The sequence below is a fragment of the Cibotium barometz genome, chromosome 12 (assembly GCF_041138505.1).
Source record: "Cibotium barometz isolate CiBa-2024 chromosome 12, ASM4113850v1, whole genome shotgun sequence".
NCBI lineage: Eukaryota > Viridiplantae > Streptophyta > Polypodiopsida > Cyatheales > Cibotiaceae > Cibotium > Cibotium barometz.
The window spans coordinates 25,851,734-25,866,744 of NC_141057.1; the positions used below are offsets into that span (position 1 = coordinate 25,851,734).

General features: G+C 43.5%; 1 protein-coding gene across 2 annotated transcripts in view; it reads left to right on the plus strand.

Moving 5' to 3' along the window:
- Nucleotides 1-15,011, plus strand: part of LOC147633227 (pantothenate kinase CAB1-like) — a 74,962-nt gene that overhangs the window by 24,535 nt on the left and 35,416 nt on the right. For both annotated transcript variants that reach the window (XM_086806242.1, XM_086806241.1), the window contains exons 6-7: nucleotides 13,757-13,842; nucleotides 14,001-14,042. In XM_086806242.1, the coding sequence (XP_086662368.1) occupies nucleotides 13,757-13,842; nucleotides 14,001-14,042 (128 nt within the window). The remainder of the gene's footprint in view (nucleotides 1-13,756; nucleotides 13,843-14,000; nucleotides 14,043-15,011) is intronic.

Consider the following 15,011-nt stretch of genomic DNA (forward strand, 5'->3'; position numbering starts at 1 on the left):
TTTGGGCAGCCTTGCACATGTCAAGAGGAGGGATGGTTTGGATGGGTGGCCCAATAGGCACCCTCCACTCATCCTCTACATCTTGGAAAAGCTCATCTTTCCTCTCTCTTCTCTCTCTAGAAGTAGGTGCCAACCATATGGAGGCTTCTCTTTTCATTTTTGGACACACACTTATGGGAAAGCTGATTTTCTTCTTTTTCATGATTTCCATAGCCATGAAAGCTTGAGAAATTTTGTCTTCTACTTATATAGTCTCCATAGGATCACCAATTTGCAAAATTCCTCTTCTATTCATGAATATGGAGCCTCCTAAGTATTCTATCGTCTCCAAATTTTCGGTAAACCCTAATTTACAAAAACCCTAATTCTGTCAAAGATCCTAATTTTAGAAATCCTAATTCTGTGGCAACCATAGTACATCTATAGTCCTCTGCTTTGGGCATCTTTTGCACCCAAAAGGCTCAATTTTGGAGTCCAAATACCTGTTGAAAACCTTAATTTATAGAAATCCTAATTTCAGGCGGAAGTGGAAATGGACCCCTGGAAGCGTGGACATCAATCATACGATGATTGTACTCGAAGGCAAGAAGCAGAATTGTAGTAAGAGCTCATTTAAGCTCTCTTTCACTTACTCAAGATCCGAATACTAGTCATTATGGTCCTATGTCTCGGTCTTGGCACACACAATGTTTGTGTATGGATGCCAATGGAGCATGGTTGCATTTGATTAGCTATGAGGGATCGATGAGTGAGACTGTGAAATCAAATGGAAGCAATCAACCGCAACAACAACCATGTTTGCAATGTTGTTTTCATTTGCATGAATGCCTATGGACAGTTTGGCATGTGAATGCCCATGAAGCTTGTAATAGGAACCTTGATAATAAAATCTATTACAAGGGGGGTTGGCCCTTTCGGGCCCTAATACAGTGTGTAAGTGATTTCAATTTTCAGCTTTTTTAAGCTTCATTTTGTGGTGCCATTTTCAACTTGTTTAATTGTGTTGATTGCTAAGTGTAAGGCAAGATTGTGCTCAATCTCGAACAGGGGAGTCTCATGACCCCCCCTTAGGAAAAGCTTTATTCCACAAAGTATTTCTTTGGTACAAGTACGAGAGTGCCATGCACCAGATTTCCAACACATGCATGAAAACAATGACAAACAACAAGTGTTAGCTTATCCAAGCCACACTGAAAGGAAAAGCAACACTGATAAACTGTCCTTTGCTGGAGTGCCTTCAAGAAAAAGAAATCTTCTCTTCCTTCCTCTTGTGTAGCCTTTAACAACCCAAATCCCCTTCCCTTCTTGGAAAGTCCTCTATGGATATCCTGACCATTGTGCTCAACTTTAGAATCTCTCTGAATAAAGTTCGCTTTCAACTTGAATCTTGGACTATTTTCATTCTTGGACTAGCTTCTGGAGGAGCAAGTCGGTCTGGCTTGAATGGCTGACCTAGTTGTATAGGCTCTAAGAACTCTTCAGCATAGAATTTGCTTGCAATTAATGTTTTGTCTAGATGGGGCCATATAGTGTCCAACCCTTATGTAACCCATATATGTTGGAAAACATATCATCTCGAGATGGTCTATGTCACAAATAGGGGAGAACGCTCGGAACAACAATAATAGACCAGACCAACACTTCAAATACCGGAGACAGAGCATGATAACACAGCGGAAGAACCATAAATAATACAATAAGACCGCATTGAGCCGGAACGGCCGGTCCCCTGTAGGAACTTCTTTATTCAGAGAGAAGCTTTTACAAGATACCAAGGTGCGGGTGCATACAACACCGGATTTTCCACAAAGCATCAGTACAAATCTCTTGCCTGGATATCTATCCAAAACCAAGAGAAAACACAGCACCAAAGGCCATCCAAAAACTGTCTCAAAACAATCCCAAAAATCAGACCATAAACTGTCCATAAAACAGCCTGGTATGGAGCCCAATACAGCCCCGAGTTCCGTGCCAAATCAGCCCCAAAATAGAGCCATAAACCAGCCCCAAAAGATCTCGCAAAACTGTCCCAGATTCCTCCAAAACAGCCCCTGATTTTCACACGTGTGAACCTGTACGGCTGCTGCACCAATATACTGCTGCTGTGCCAACTGTACAGCCAGCGTAGAGGCTACTGTGCCAACTGTACAGCCAGCGTAGAGAGAGAAGGAGAGTGCTGTATGGCTGTACGGCCAGTTTGCTGCGGAGAGAGAAGGTGATGTACGGCTGCTGACCAGCATAGAAAGAGAGAGGGAGACTGCACAAGGCTGAAGGTGGATGCGCATACTCAAAAGAGGAGAGAAACCCCAACAGGGATGCGCATGGCAAAAAGAGAAGCTCCCAACTCCTTTTAATCAAGTCGACTAGCTGAAACCAGCCTCTGGTAGAAACCAAAGTGTGGTAGGCTAGCAGTCACCCAAACACAGTTGTAATCCAGCAAATAAGACAGGGAGCTAGAGTGCTCCTACACAAAAAGAACAGCGACACCTGTTGGCCCCAAAGCTTGGCACCCCTTTCGGTATTTCTTTATTCAAATTCAATGGAAGTGTTTAACTGAATACATCATGGCCATTCATGGCTTATACATATGCATGTCCAACCTGCTAGTCCTCTGGACCTCTCAGCATAGAGGTTTTACATAGCCCTGTGCCCCAAAACACCACACTGTTATTCACCTCTAATCAGCCAAGGAAATGCATCCACGAGGCCTTGATTATGCATCCAATTGGCCCATGCACATAGCCAAAATCACAGCCATACCTCAGCTCGTAGACTCTTCCAAATCAGTCCAAAAACTTGCCTTGTTTCCACCCTCCGAATTGCCAAACCCTTCCACAAAGGGCCAGAGGAGCACCTCCGAAACAGTCTCGAACTAGTGGAAAGAGGGACACGGTTGTGCACGTTCTGCATTCCCTCCTGCTAGCAAAGAGAGAAAGAAAGAAAGATATATTAACGTCTACGAGAGGCCAAAGTCGGCCTATGAGACAAAAAATAATACAACTGTGTTCTTCCCCCAAAGAGAGATAAGAGAGAAAAACAAAGATTGGTCGTCCCCATGTGTGCACCTCTACTTCCCCTACTGTCTGCCTCCTTCAAAGAGAAAAAGAGGGCAAGAGAAAACTCTGTTAAGTCGTGCATCTTCTGCCCTGCAGCCTTCCAGCTGCTGCAGCCCGATTTTCCCCAAGAGTAAGCCTTTTCCAAAAAGGCCACCACTCTCTAAAAAGAGATTTATTTGTTTTAAAGGTTTTTAACCCTTTTTTCTCACTTGTGATTTTAATAAAACCTTAGTCCCCTCCACACATGGGGTTGTTTTAATAAAACCCTTGTCCCTAGGATTACCTTGATCCTAAGTATGAACATTCAACATATGTCTTGCATACCGACCACCATGCCCACACATATGCTTGACAAATTCATAGGGTCGTGACATACCTCCCTCTTGAAAAATGGCAAGCGTCCTCGATTGCATTCTGGTGATACAACAAGACATCCAAAGCGGAACCACATTGATAATGAAGGCTGCCCAATACGGTAAGATATCAGCCATGTGAAAAGTACAATATGGTAAGATCAGCGTCCCAATCTCTCTGAGCCATGCATATGTAGCAACATTCATTGCAAGCCAATGGTGTAGTAATAGTCCAAGTTGTATACCCCACTATGAACCATACATAACCACAACATCCAATGTGACCAGTACACATATATCATAGAAGTCCCATAAGTAGATGTACTGTCAGCTGTCAGTAGCTTCAGGTGAGACAGAAGCTGCACCAAGCGACCTCTAGATGACATCTGAGCCTGTCTGTATCAAGGGAGCGGAGGTGCTACCCCCCTCTTGAGCATCAGGCAATGCTCTAGACCTATGCTTTGCTGAACCTGAATGAGCCGTAGCAAGAGTCAGCTCCAACTCAAAGGCATCAAGATAAAGCTACAAAACCTGTGGTGAATCTGCCAAGTCACCCTCGCATCCATCGGTGAATAGTTCTTGAACTTCACAGGATAGCGACGGGAAACTTTACCTCATACCTTTCTTTTCTTATGTGCCAGTATCTGCTTGGGAATAAGAACCTCATGAAGTTCCTCCACTTCCGGTGAGCCTCATCTGATACATCCTCAGGCACATCCCCTTGGAAAGGTCTAAGTAGACTCACATGAAATGCATTGTGAATCCTCTAGTAATTTGGTAGCTTCAAACGATAGGCCACCTCACCGATCTTTTCCAATACCTGAAAAGGTCCATAGTAGTGCATGCTCAATTTAGGGAATAAGCGCTCTTTACTCTTCATCTTCTTGAGCCTAGCTTTCTCAATTCACAAAAAACCCTAGTCACCCAATGCAAACTGTAGTGCACGCCTATGAGGGTCTGCTGCCTTCTTTTGCTTTTGTTGAGTTCTTTGGAGTGCCAACTTAACTCTCCTATAAGCTTGTTCCATGTTCTCCACATACTAGTCAGCCTAAAAGATCTTATCCTTTGTGTGCAAAATGGGTGGTACCTTCTTTCCTCCTTCCACAATCTCAAAAGGCACCTTGCCCGTCGAGGTATGGATGGTGTTGTTATAAGAGAACTCCACCAAAGGAAGATACTTTTTCCATTGTTGCCTGTGCTCTGACACATAGCACCTGAGAAGATCTAACACTATGGAATTAGCCTCTACCGACTGCCCATCTGTCTGTGGATGAAACGATGATGAAAACTTGAGAGTTGTACCCATGTTGTCAAACAACCCTCTCCAAAATAAACTTGTCATCCGTGGATCACGGTCATTAATGATAGACGAAGGCATGCCATGATACTTGAAGATGTTCGCCATGAACAACTTTACCATGTGATCAACTTTGATCTTCTTACGCATGGGAATGAAATGAGCCTGCTTACTGAACCTGCATATGATAGTCTAAATGGCATCATTCCCTGCTTGTGTCCTCGGAAGATCAAATATAATATCCATGGCAATGCTCTCCCAGGACCCATGGTCTATTTGGAATAGGTAAAGGCTGAAGTAACCCTGGTGTCTTTTGACGGTCAAACTTCACCTTCTGATATACGATGGATTGGCTAACAAAAGCATCAACATCTCTTTTCACGGTCGGCCAATAAAAGAAAGCCTCAACTGCCTTTACCGTGGTCTCTATGCCCCTATGACGTGCATACGGTGGAGCATGACTTTCAATCATAACCTTGAGTCGTAACCGGCTGGTAACACACAGTTTACCATGCATCAACAAGAAGTCATCCCTTAGAGTATAATGATCATGCCGTTGACCCTCAGACATCTGATCATAGACCCTGCCAAAATCCTCATCCTGGACATATTGCTCTTTCATCTCATCAAGCTCATGATGATAAGCAAGTGAAATTGCTGAGACCTATGACTTGCGTGACAAAGCATTTGCCACAACATTCTTTTTGCCTTCCACATGTACGATCTGGAAGTGGAACATAGACAAAAAGTTGGCCCATCTCATATGCTTCTCAGAAAGCTTAGTTTGCGTGAACTCATATAGCCCAAAGGTGGTCCGAAATGTTGTCTCATGCACATCCTCGGGTCTAATACGTATCTGATGATACTCGCTTTTCAAGTCTATCCGACTAAAGACTGTGGAGCTCTGTAAGCGGTCCAATATGTCATCGATCCTCGGAATAGGGAATCGATTGTGGATGCTGTTCTTGTTTAGCGCCCTGTAATCTATACACATGCGCCAAGAGCCATCTTTCTTTTGTACTAAGAGCACATGTGAGCGAAAGGGTGATGAGCCTGGTTGAATCAACCCCTTTTTCAACAACTCCTGTACCTGGCTCATAATTTCCTCTTGTTGGGCTACACTAACACGGTATGGCGGTCTATTTGGTGGGGTACTCCCCGGAATAAGATCAATAGCATGATCTTTTGGCCTTTCCGGAGGAAGTTCTCCTGGCAATGACTCGGAAAAGCAATCTTGGTACTCACGTAGGAAATCAGTCATGTCTTTATCTAACATAGACAAATTAGATTGAGATTCATCATCTTTTACATCCTTAACAAAAACCAAGTACGCGAAAGATGCTTTTTCATTCCTGATGAAATGGCCGAAGCCGATACAATAGGAAGAGATTCCCCTTTAAGCTTTACATCCAAAATGTGCTCTTTCCCTCTATGAGTCAAAGTAATTTTCCTGTTGTACGTATCCACCACCGCATGTACTCTATGACACCATGGCATACCCAGCAAAACATCACCCCTATCAAGTGGCATGATATAGAATTCCTCACTTTCCACATAACCTTGCACATGAAGCCTGAGCTTCCCAATAATAGGGGTAATGGGTTCTGCATACCCAAGACAAGCCATATTAGCCTCATACAAAGGCCCCATCTCATCTGCACGGATCCCCAATCTGCCAGCCAAATCTAGTGAGATAAAGTTGGCTCTAGCACTTGTGTCAAAGAAAATCAAAGCATTCTGATCTCTAACTTTGGTATACAGAAGGTTGGTTCTGTTGGGAAGAATGCCTCGAAAGGTCCCAAACAAGGGAAGAAGCAACAGGAAGACATTGGTAACATCTCACGCCGCTTCCCTGTAGACACTGTTGCATCCCGAGATGCATGCCCTGACTTCTCAGTTTTCTTGCCAGTGCTTTTGTTGCCCTTAAATCCAGTTGAAACCCTAGTGAGTAACGCATTTGCCGTCATGGCATTCTCTATCATCTGCGACATTTGTTACTCGGGTCTTAATGCAATAGTCACGCACTTCCTTGGGCAACCCGCAACAATACTTCTTAACCTGCTCAAAAAGTGGCACTGCACGATAAGAAGTAATTGGGAGTAGAGCTTTCCAAAACTTCTTGTTGTAATCCTCAAGATTCTCACATTTCGATGCATCCAACTTATGCCATGCTGTCATTACATCCACCTCAAATGTAGATGTGAGCCACATGGAAGAGAACACCTGATTAAACTGTACCCAAGTAGATGGTGCTATGCCCTGCAAAAGAAGAGTAACTGCAATGCATTGCCCTTGAGAAAAGTTTCAGCTTTTCTCACTTTCGAGGATTCCGTGTAATTTCCACCAGAAAAAGCAACATCAAACTGCTGTAAAAAGGTAAGAGCCTTGAGCCTGTCTTTGGCTCCACTGAATGTGTCAAATTTCACTGCAGCTCCCCCTTCCTTATAATCCTTCGCCTTACCAGCATCCAAATGATACAAATTACGCATGGCAGTCAAGTCGCCATGTGAGGCCACGGAAACAGCAGCCACATATGGCCTCCTGGACAAGGCATCTGCCCCGCTACATTCTTCTTTCCTGGAGTGTGTACAATCTGAAAATGAAACTTGGAAAGGAAATTCGCCATTCTCATTTGCTTCTCCGAGAGCTTTGTTTGAGATAGAAAGTACCTGAAACTTTGGTGATCGGTTTTGACTATAAATTCAGCCCCAAGAAGATAATGTTTCCATATTTTAAAGGCATGAATAACAGCCAAGAGCTCTTTTTCATAAATGTCCATATGGGTCTCTGCAACATGCAATCTACGGCTTTCATAGGCCACTTCATGACCCTCTTGATTTAGGACAGTCCCTATGCAATTCCCACAAGCATCACATTCCACCGTGAATGGCTTTTGTAAGTCCGGAATGATCAATACAGACCTACATATGATAGCATCTTTGAGTTGGTAGAAAGCATCCTGCTCATCCTGGGTCCATTTGAAAGTGGGTTTCTTCTTTGTAAGCTCATGTAACGACGAGGCAATCTTGGCAAAATGCCTTATGAACCTTCTATATTATGAGTATAATCCAAGAAAACTACGGACCTCATGCACATTATGTAACTCTGGCCAATTCCGAATGGTTTCGACCTTAGCAGGATCCATTCTCACACCCTCCTTGGATACAATGTGCCCGAAATATTGTATCTCTGAGAAACAGAACTCACTCTTCTTGGCATTATGAAGAGTTTATGCTTTCGCAACTCTTCAAACAATGTGGCCAAATGAATCCTATGCTCTTGCTCATTCTTGGAGAAAATCAAGATGTCATCAAAGAATACACATGTGAATTTACGATGGACATGGTTAAATGTTGCCGGGGCATTGGTAAGGCCAAAAGGCATCACCAAAAACTCATACAACCCAAGATCTGTCCTAAATGCGGTCTTATGGACATCCTGGGGCACCACACGAATCTAGTGATAACCACTCTTCAAATCAATGTGGCTAAAACAAGCCGAACCATCAAGTTTATCCAAGATGTCATGTATGCGCGGAATCGGAAACCAATTCTTGATGGTGAGCTTGTTTAGAACTCAATAATCCACGCACATGCGGAATGATCCGTCTTTCTTTTGCACAAGAAGCACGGGAGAGCAAAAAGGTGAGGAGCTGGGTTGGACCAAACTGTAAACGGAAGGGGCAACTGAACACGGAAAATCTAATAAATCATGAAATCTGAAAATACACATAAGCATGCAAGATAAAACAAGAGGACAAATCTGCACAGTACACCACACTAGGGGCCAGAAGATGGGCTGACCCCCCCCCCCCCCCCTTCATGGTTAGATTACCAAAAAGGAGTCTGCTTCCAATACAACTTTGCGGGTGGCTAGGGTTCACCACTGGCTGCACCTGTTTCTTCCAATACAATATGAAAACAAGAAAACATCACATGAACTGAATTTGCTGACAATTCTCAGCACAAGTGAGCATTCCTGGCATCAAGCACATGCAGGACAACTATGGACAGCCCATAGCACTCCCACATCAGCCCGAGACAACTCAACATCATCATCTTCTTCCTGTCTGGCTCATATAGCAAGTCGACCAGCCCTCAAAGGCTGTTTTCAGCAGTCAACCAGCACTCAGTAGCCACAGAAGAAAGTGACCAGCAGTTGTATACAAGCCTGCTAACCTCCGGTCGGAAGGAAAACTGTCTAGAAGCCCACGACCAGCTCTTCCTCTCTGTTTTTAACCTCTGTCCAGCCGCTGTTCAAGCTGTAAAATCAGCCGGCCAGCAGTGGAGAACATGCAGAAGGAGTCGGCTAGCTTCTCCCATGCATCCGGTGAACTTCAGTCGCAATGGATGGCTGTAGAAACTTGCCAACAGGTTGAAAACCAGCCGACCAGCCCTCATGCACCCTGAAAAGCATGCCCCCCCCTCCCAATCTGGAGCTTTTTCAATAATAGAGGCTTCCCCGCTGAAAATAGCCCACACGTGTGCTTTTCTAGTCCAGAAAGGAGGCGCCTACATGAAGGAGGTCCAAATAATGTCCGTTGCCTAGTTTTTGGCTGCCACGTGTATTAAATAAGTCCTGCTCAATGTGTACTCACTTATAAGTTGTCTGGTCACTTATAAGTGAGTGTGAACCTACACCAATAATTATTAACATGTGAACTCATAAAGCTGTAAATTGAGTTTTTGGGAATACTTACCACGTGCAAAACACATGTAGACCACCTGTCAGTCCCAAACAGGTGTGCACATTCACGTCTGTAGGGTGCCCAGGTGTCCCCGGTCCCATGGACAACACAAGCAAAAATCTCAGGCATTGTCCAGGTGTGTTAGAAACCAAAGTACGGTAGACTAGCAGTCACCCAATCGAATTGTAGTCCAGCCAATAAACAAATAAATAGGAGCTAGAGTGCTCCAACACAAGAGAGAGAACGACACCTGTTGGCCCCAAAGCATGGTGCCCCTTTTGGTATTTCTTTATTCAATTTCAATGGAAAAGTTTTAAATGATTACAACATGGCCATTCATGGCTCGTATGTTTGCAAGTCCAATTTGCCAATCCTCTGGACCTCTTAGCATAGAGGTTTCACACAGCTTTGTGTCCCGAGAACACCACATTGTTACCTCCTCTAATATGCTAAGTCAGTACATCCATGAGGCCTTGAATATGCATCTGACTGAACCATGCACATAGCCACAAACTCATCCATGAAAACAGTCCACAAAACTCTTCCAAATCAGTCCACAATCTTGTCCTGTTTCCACCCTCTGAACTGCCGAACCCTTCCTCTCACAAAGGGCCAGAGAGAACCACTCTGGAATAGTCACGAGCTAGTGAAAAGAGAGACTCCATAAGACACCTCCTGCAGTCCCACTTGCTCACAAAGAGAGAGAGAGAAACTTACAGTCTTTGTCGCTTTTCACAAGAGAGAAAAGACACGAGGAAAAGCCCCGTACTATCCTGCCCTCTTGTCTTGCAGCCGGGAGAGAGAGAACCTGTGAGGGAACCTGCTGTCCAGCCTTGTGTTCCCCTCTTGGGCATTGATCAGATGCTAGAGAAAATCAAGGAGATATTGAAAGAATACATAGACGGCAACGACGAGTACGAGGAGATTCGGGAACTTGCACAAGAGCGTGGGAAATGCTTCATTCTCCTCTTCATGCGACAGCTTTTGTCCTCAACCCAATGTGGTTTATGAAGCGACCATACAAGGACAAGGATGTGATGAAAGGGTGGAGAAAGACGTTGGATAGGGTGGGCAAAGATGAAGATGAGAAGACAGAGTACAAAGCACAATTGTCACAGTACATTGGACTACAGGGGGATTTTGCAGAGTCTTTAGCTTTAGCGGACATGCAAAAACTTTCTCCTATTGCATGGTGGGAGAACTATGGTACAGATACTCCTATGTTACAGAGATTGGCTATTCGTGTCTTATCTCAAGTATCTAGCGCTTCAGTATGTGAGAGAAATTGGTCCACCTATGGCTTCATACATTCCATGAAGCGGAACCGGCTAGGTCATACGAAGGCAGATGACTTGGTCTATGTGCACAGTAATCTTAGGCTCATATCACGGAAAGAGCCCTCTTATTCTTTAGGTCCATGCCAGGCATGGAATGTATTAGAGGAGGATTCTATATATGAGTGTTTTGAGGATCAGTTTGAAGATGAAGGTGTACTTCCCATGTAAACAATTTCTATCTTGTAGAATGATTGATTAATGAAATTCAGCCATGATGGTCTTCCATTGTTCTGCTTTGTTTTTCATCTTTTAATGGTGCTTACGGGTCAATAATTGAATTTGTACATGTACTTTAATTTTTTTGTAAAAAGATATATTTGTACTTTTGTTTTTTTACCTTAAACTTGAGCCTACCCCCGACGTTTCCTAGTAATTGAGTTTGGCGTTTCCAAACGTTTCCTGGGTCTTGCCGTTTCCTACCAAGAAACGTTTCCTGCAAACCAGAGTCGTACAACCCGCCTGCAGCCCTTCCATAAAGCCAGCTATATCCAGCAACGCAGACCCTTGTAGCTGTGTTTTCTAGGCCTGAAATCAGCGCTGCTCGCCTACAGTCCTTCCAAAAGCAAGAGATAGAAAGAGAGAGGCATGTACTCCAAAAGTAGAGTAGCCCCCCCCATAAATAGCCTAGGGGCTACTTAAAGTTTTAAAACCTTCTCAAAGGTTATAAAACCTTTTAAGTTTTACATGTATGTCATGTCAGGCTCCACATGCCACACATGAACATTAGAAAAATAGAAGCTGTAAGGAATTTTGTGACACAAACCCTTCTCCAAAAGCTCATTAACCTGCGTCATGATTTCGTCTCGGGTGGCAATCACACGATATGTGGGTTTGTTAGGAGGGGAACTACTTGGCACAAGATCTAAGCGATGATCCTCAAGTCTCTCAGGAGGTAGCTCTCCTAGCAATGCATCAGCAAAACATCTATATGCATTAAGAAAATTCAGCCTATCTTGAGTCAATACATCCACATTCACATTACTTTGTTCAATCTTATCACAAACAAAAACCAAGTACGCGGAAAGACTCTTTTTGATTGCCTTATTAATCTGGATGTGTGATACAACTGGGATGGAATCCCCCTCTTTGCCAACATCAATGACATGCATGCGGCCTCTGCAAAAAAATGATCTTGTTTGTTTTGTACTCTTTGCAGGGCCGATGATGCCATGGCTTACCGAGCAGTATATCACATCCATTCAAAGGAGCAATCAAGAACTGCTCATGATCTAGATAACCCTGTATATGTATGCGCAACTTCCCAATAAGAGGAGTAACGTGCACCTCTTTGCCAACAAAGGTGGCCTTTGCCTCAATCTAGGGTCCCATGTCCCCAATCTCTATGCCCAAGGCGGGTGCCATTTGTGTAGAGATGAAGTTATTTGTTACACAATCATCAAACATAAACAAGGCAGGCTGATCTTTGATTTCCCCCCAAGCTTTGCATACCACCCTCGCTTTGCCATCATGCTCAGTGCTACCTTGCACATCGACCTTAGGTTGCTTGTCCTCTGGCTTTTGCTTGCGGGTTGGGCATTGCCTAAACATGTGCTTTTTGCTACCACATGAAAAGCATTTTCAATCTTTTGCATATTACTCCCTTTGCTCGGGAGTCAAGCCAAACTTGTTCTTCTTTGTCCCATTGTCTTTAGATGAGGTATTTTCAGCTTTACCTCCCTTTTGGGCTTCCCAAAAGTTCTTTTTAGGTGGCTGTTCACCTTTTTGCAGGTTTGGGACAACCCTCTCTTTGCCCTTGGAAACCCCATTATCTTGCTTAATTTTAAGCACTAATTGTTCCGTAGCAAGAGCAGATGCTATGAGCTGCTGAAGGGTGTGTTTAGGGTGCAATTCAATGTCCGAACGGTAGGCTGGTTGCAACCCGGAGTGAAACTTCCTTTTCTTCTCATCTTTGGAAAGATGCATAAAGGGAGTAACCTCAAGCAAGACCTTCCAAAACTTGTTCACATATTGTTGCACGCACACTCTCATTGTCTTTCTGCTCAAGTCTATCCCACTTCCGTGTGAGAGTTTGCAGGCAAAAACTGGGCATAAAACCTGTCCTTGAACTCTTTCCAAGTGCAAATGGGATCTTTGGTGGTCTTTTCGGTGATCCACCAATCTGTGGCTGTCCCCTTCAAGAACATGCTTGCATGGCAGACTGTAGATTTCTCGGTGAAGTCCTCATCACTGAAAGCAATGTCAAATTGTGCCACAAATGCTAGCACCTTAGATGCATCATATTCCCCATGAAAGGCATCAAACTTGACAGACTTATCACCTGCCTAAAGGGGGGGCTGATCAGGAATGTAATATAATGAGTGGGCATATGTGTGCCAAATATGTGGGTCAATGATGGGTGTAGGTGGGTGGCGTTCCCGTATCTGGCACCAAGCCTCCTCAGAATTACCGCTTAAAAATAGTAAGGGACTGCTCATGAATCATCCATGATAGCATGCCAATATTGCTGTACTTCATGTGAACGTTTTTAAGGACGAGTAAGGGACTGGTATAATCTCTGAGCTTGTTGTCGGGCCGAGGTTTGTTGGCCCGTAGCTGCTTCTCGTAAATGACGGGCACGTGTCGTGCAGCACTCGTCATCATAGGATAAGTTAATATCATATGGATCACTTATGATCCTTGGATCCATCTAAAAATCTTGTATCGTACTATGACAATATAAGGGACTTGCAACCACACATTTGTTAGCCATTTCATGCATGAAATAATGAGCATTTAATAATCTAATCAATGTCCAAGCTAGAGGGTAGCTCAAGGGGCCAACTTAAGGGGCTAGCTATTTATACTTAAACCATGTTTGCATAATATCTATGGTTAACCACAGTAAATAAACGTGAGTAAACGATTACTTGAGATTGTGAATAACATCATTACATTTTAAAAAACAATATCATTACTAAGTAGTAAATATCAAGCTTGTTACACGACTTGTAACAATGAGACTTTGCTTGTGTGTATCAATTGGCTTCATGCTGCTGTGCATAACTAGGAGCTCTTCATGATGATAGGTGAATATTGGTTCTGGTGTAAGCATCTTGCTGGTAGAATCACCTGAGCAGTTCAAGCGAGTGGGTGGTACAAGTCTAGGTGGAAGGTATCTTCATGCAGCATGCCATGGATTATTCAAGTGTTTACAGTGTCTCTTTCATTTCAAGCTTGGAATTTGTTGACATGGGACTGATCTAAGAGTTTCACCAGGCTTTTTGACAAAAGTGGTTGTGACAATTCTCTTTTATTTGACCTTTACTGCAGTACATTCTTTGGGCTGGCATCTGTTTTGACAGGCTGCATGAGGTTAGTGCACTCATGTAATGTCTGATGCTGCTTTATTTTAAGGTTCTGAATAGTGTTGATGTGATGTGGACCTTATTATTACGTTCTCCAACATGAATGAACGTGCTCAAAAAGCAATAACATGTACCTATCCAGCTTGCAGTTGTTAACATTTTTAGAAATCAAAGCACCCTTTTCCTTTTGTGCCACATATTTTAGAGCTGTATAACAAGTGCTAGCATCCAGCTTGCAGTTGTTAACATTTTTAGAAATCAAAGCACCCTTTTCCTTTTGTGCCACATATTTTAGAGCTGTATAACAAGTGCTAGCACTTGCTATAGAAAGATTATGCTGCATTTTTCATGCTTAGAATAATTTTAGGGCATCATCTCTCATACATAAACTTCAGATTCAGGAGCAATTGGATATGTCTGGCAGGCTTCAGTGGTGTGATAAAGCCAGGTCCTAGAAAAGCGCTCCATATATTACTGCTGGTCGAATTGAGGAGTTTACCACGAACTTGGCTTGAAAGTGCTCCTGGAAGCATTGGCTCTCTAACGTAGCAAAATAACTATACCCTTTGCAAAGGTGACCCTACACAGCTCTCTTCATGGTAAACCGTGGCCCAGAAAGAACCATGTGTAAGAATCAACCACATTCAGGGTCCCCCCTTTGTAAGTTCCACTCTTGGAAGTATGAAAAATCATAACCTTGGAAATTGGCATTACCAAGGTTGAGCCTCTGCTGTTTCTGGTTATAAAAAGGGGCAAGAGCCCATTAAATGCTTATTAATGTCCGGGGAGGGTCACGATGACCAATGAGACCAAAGTGGTACAGAATGTTTACAATCTATAAAAAATGGAGGATCCCTTTAGCATCTCTAGAGCTATTATAACATATAGATTAGGTGAAGTTGTGAATGTTACATGGCTATACTTGGGTGAATTTTCTCTCTTTGCTCCGCTTGGAGAGTTGTGCATTTGCTCTCTG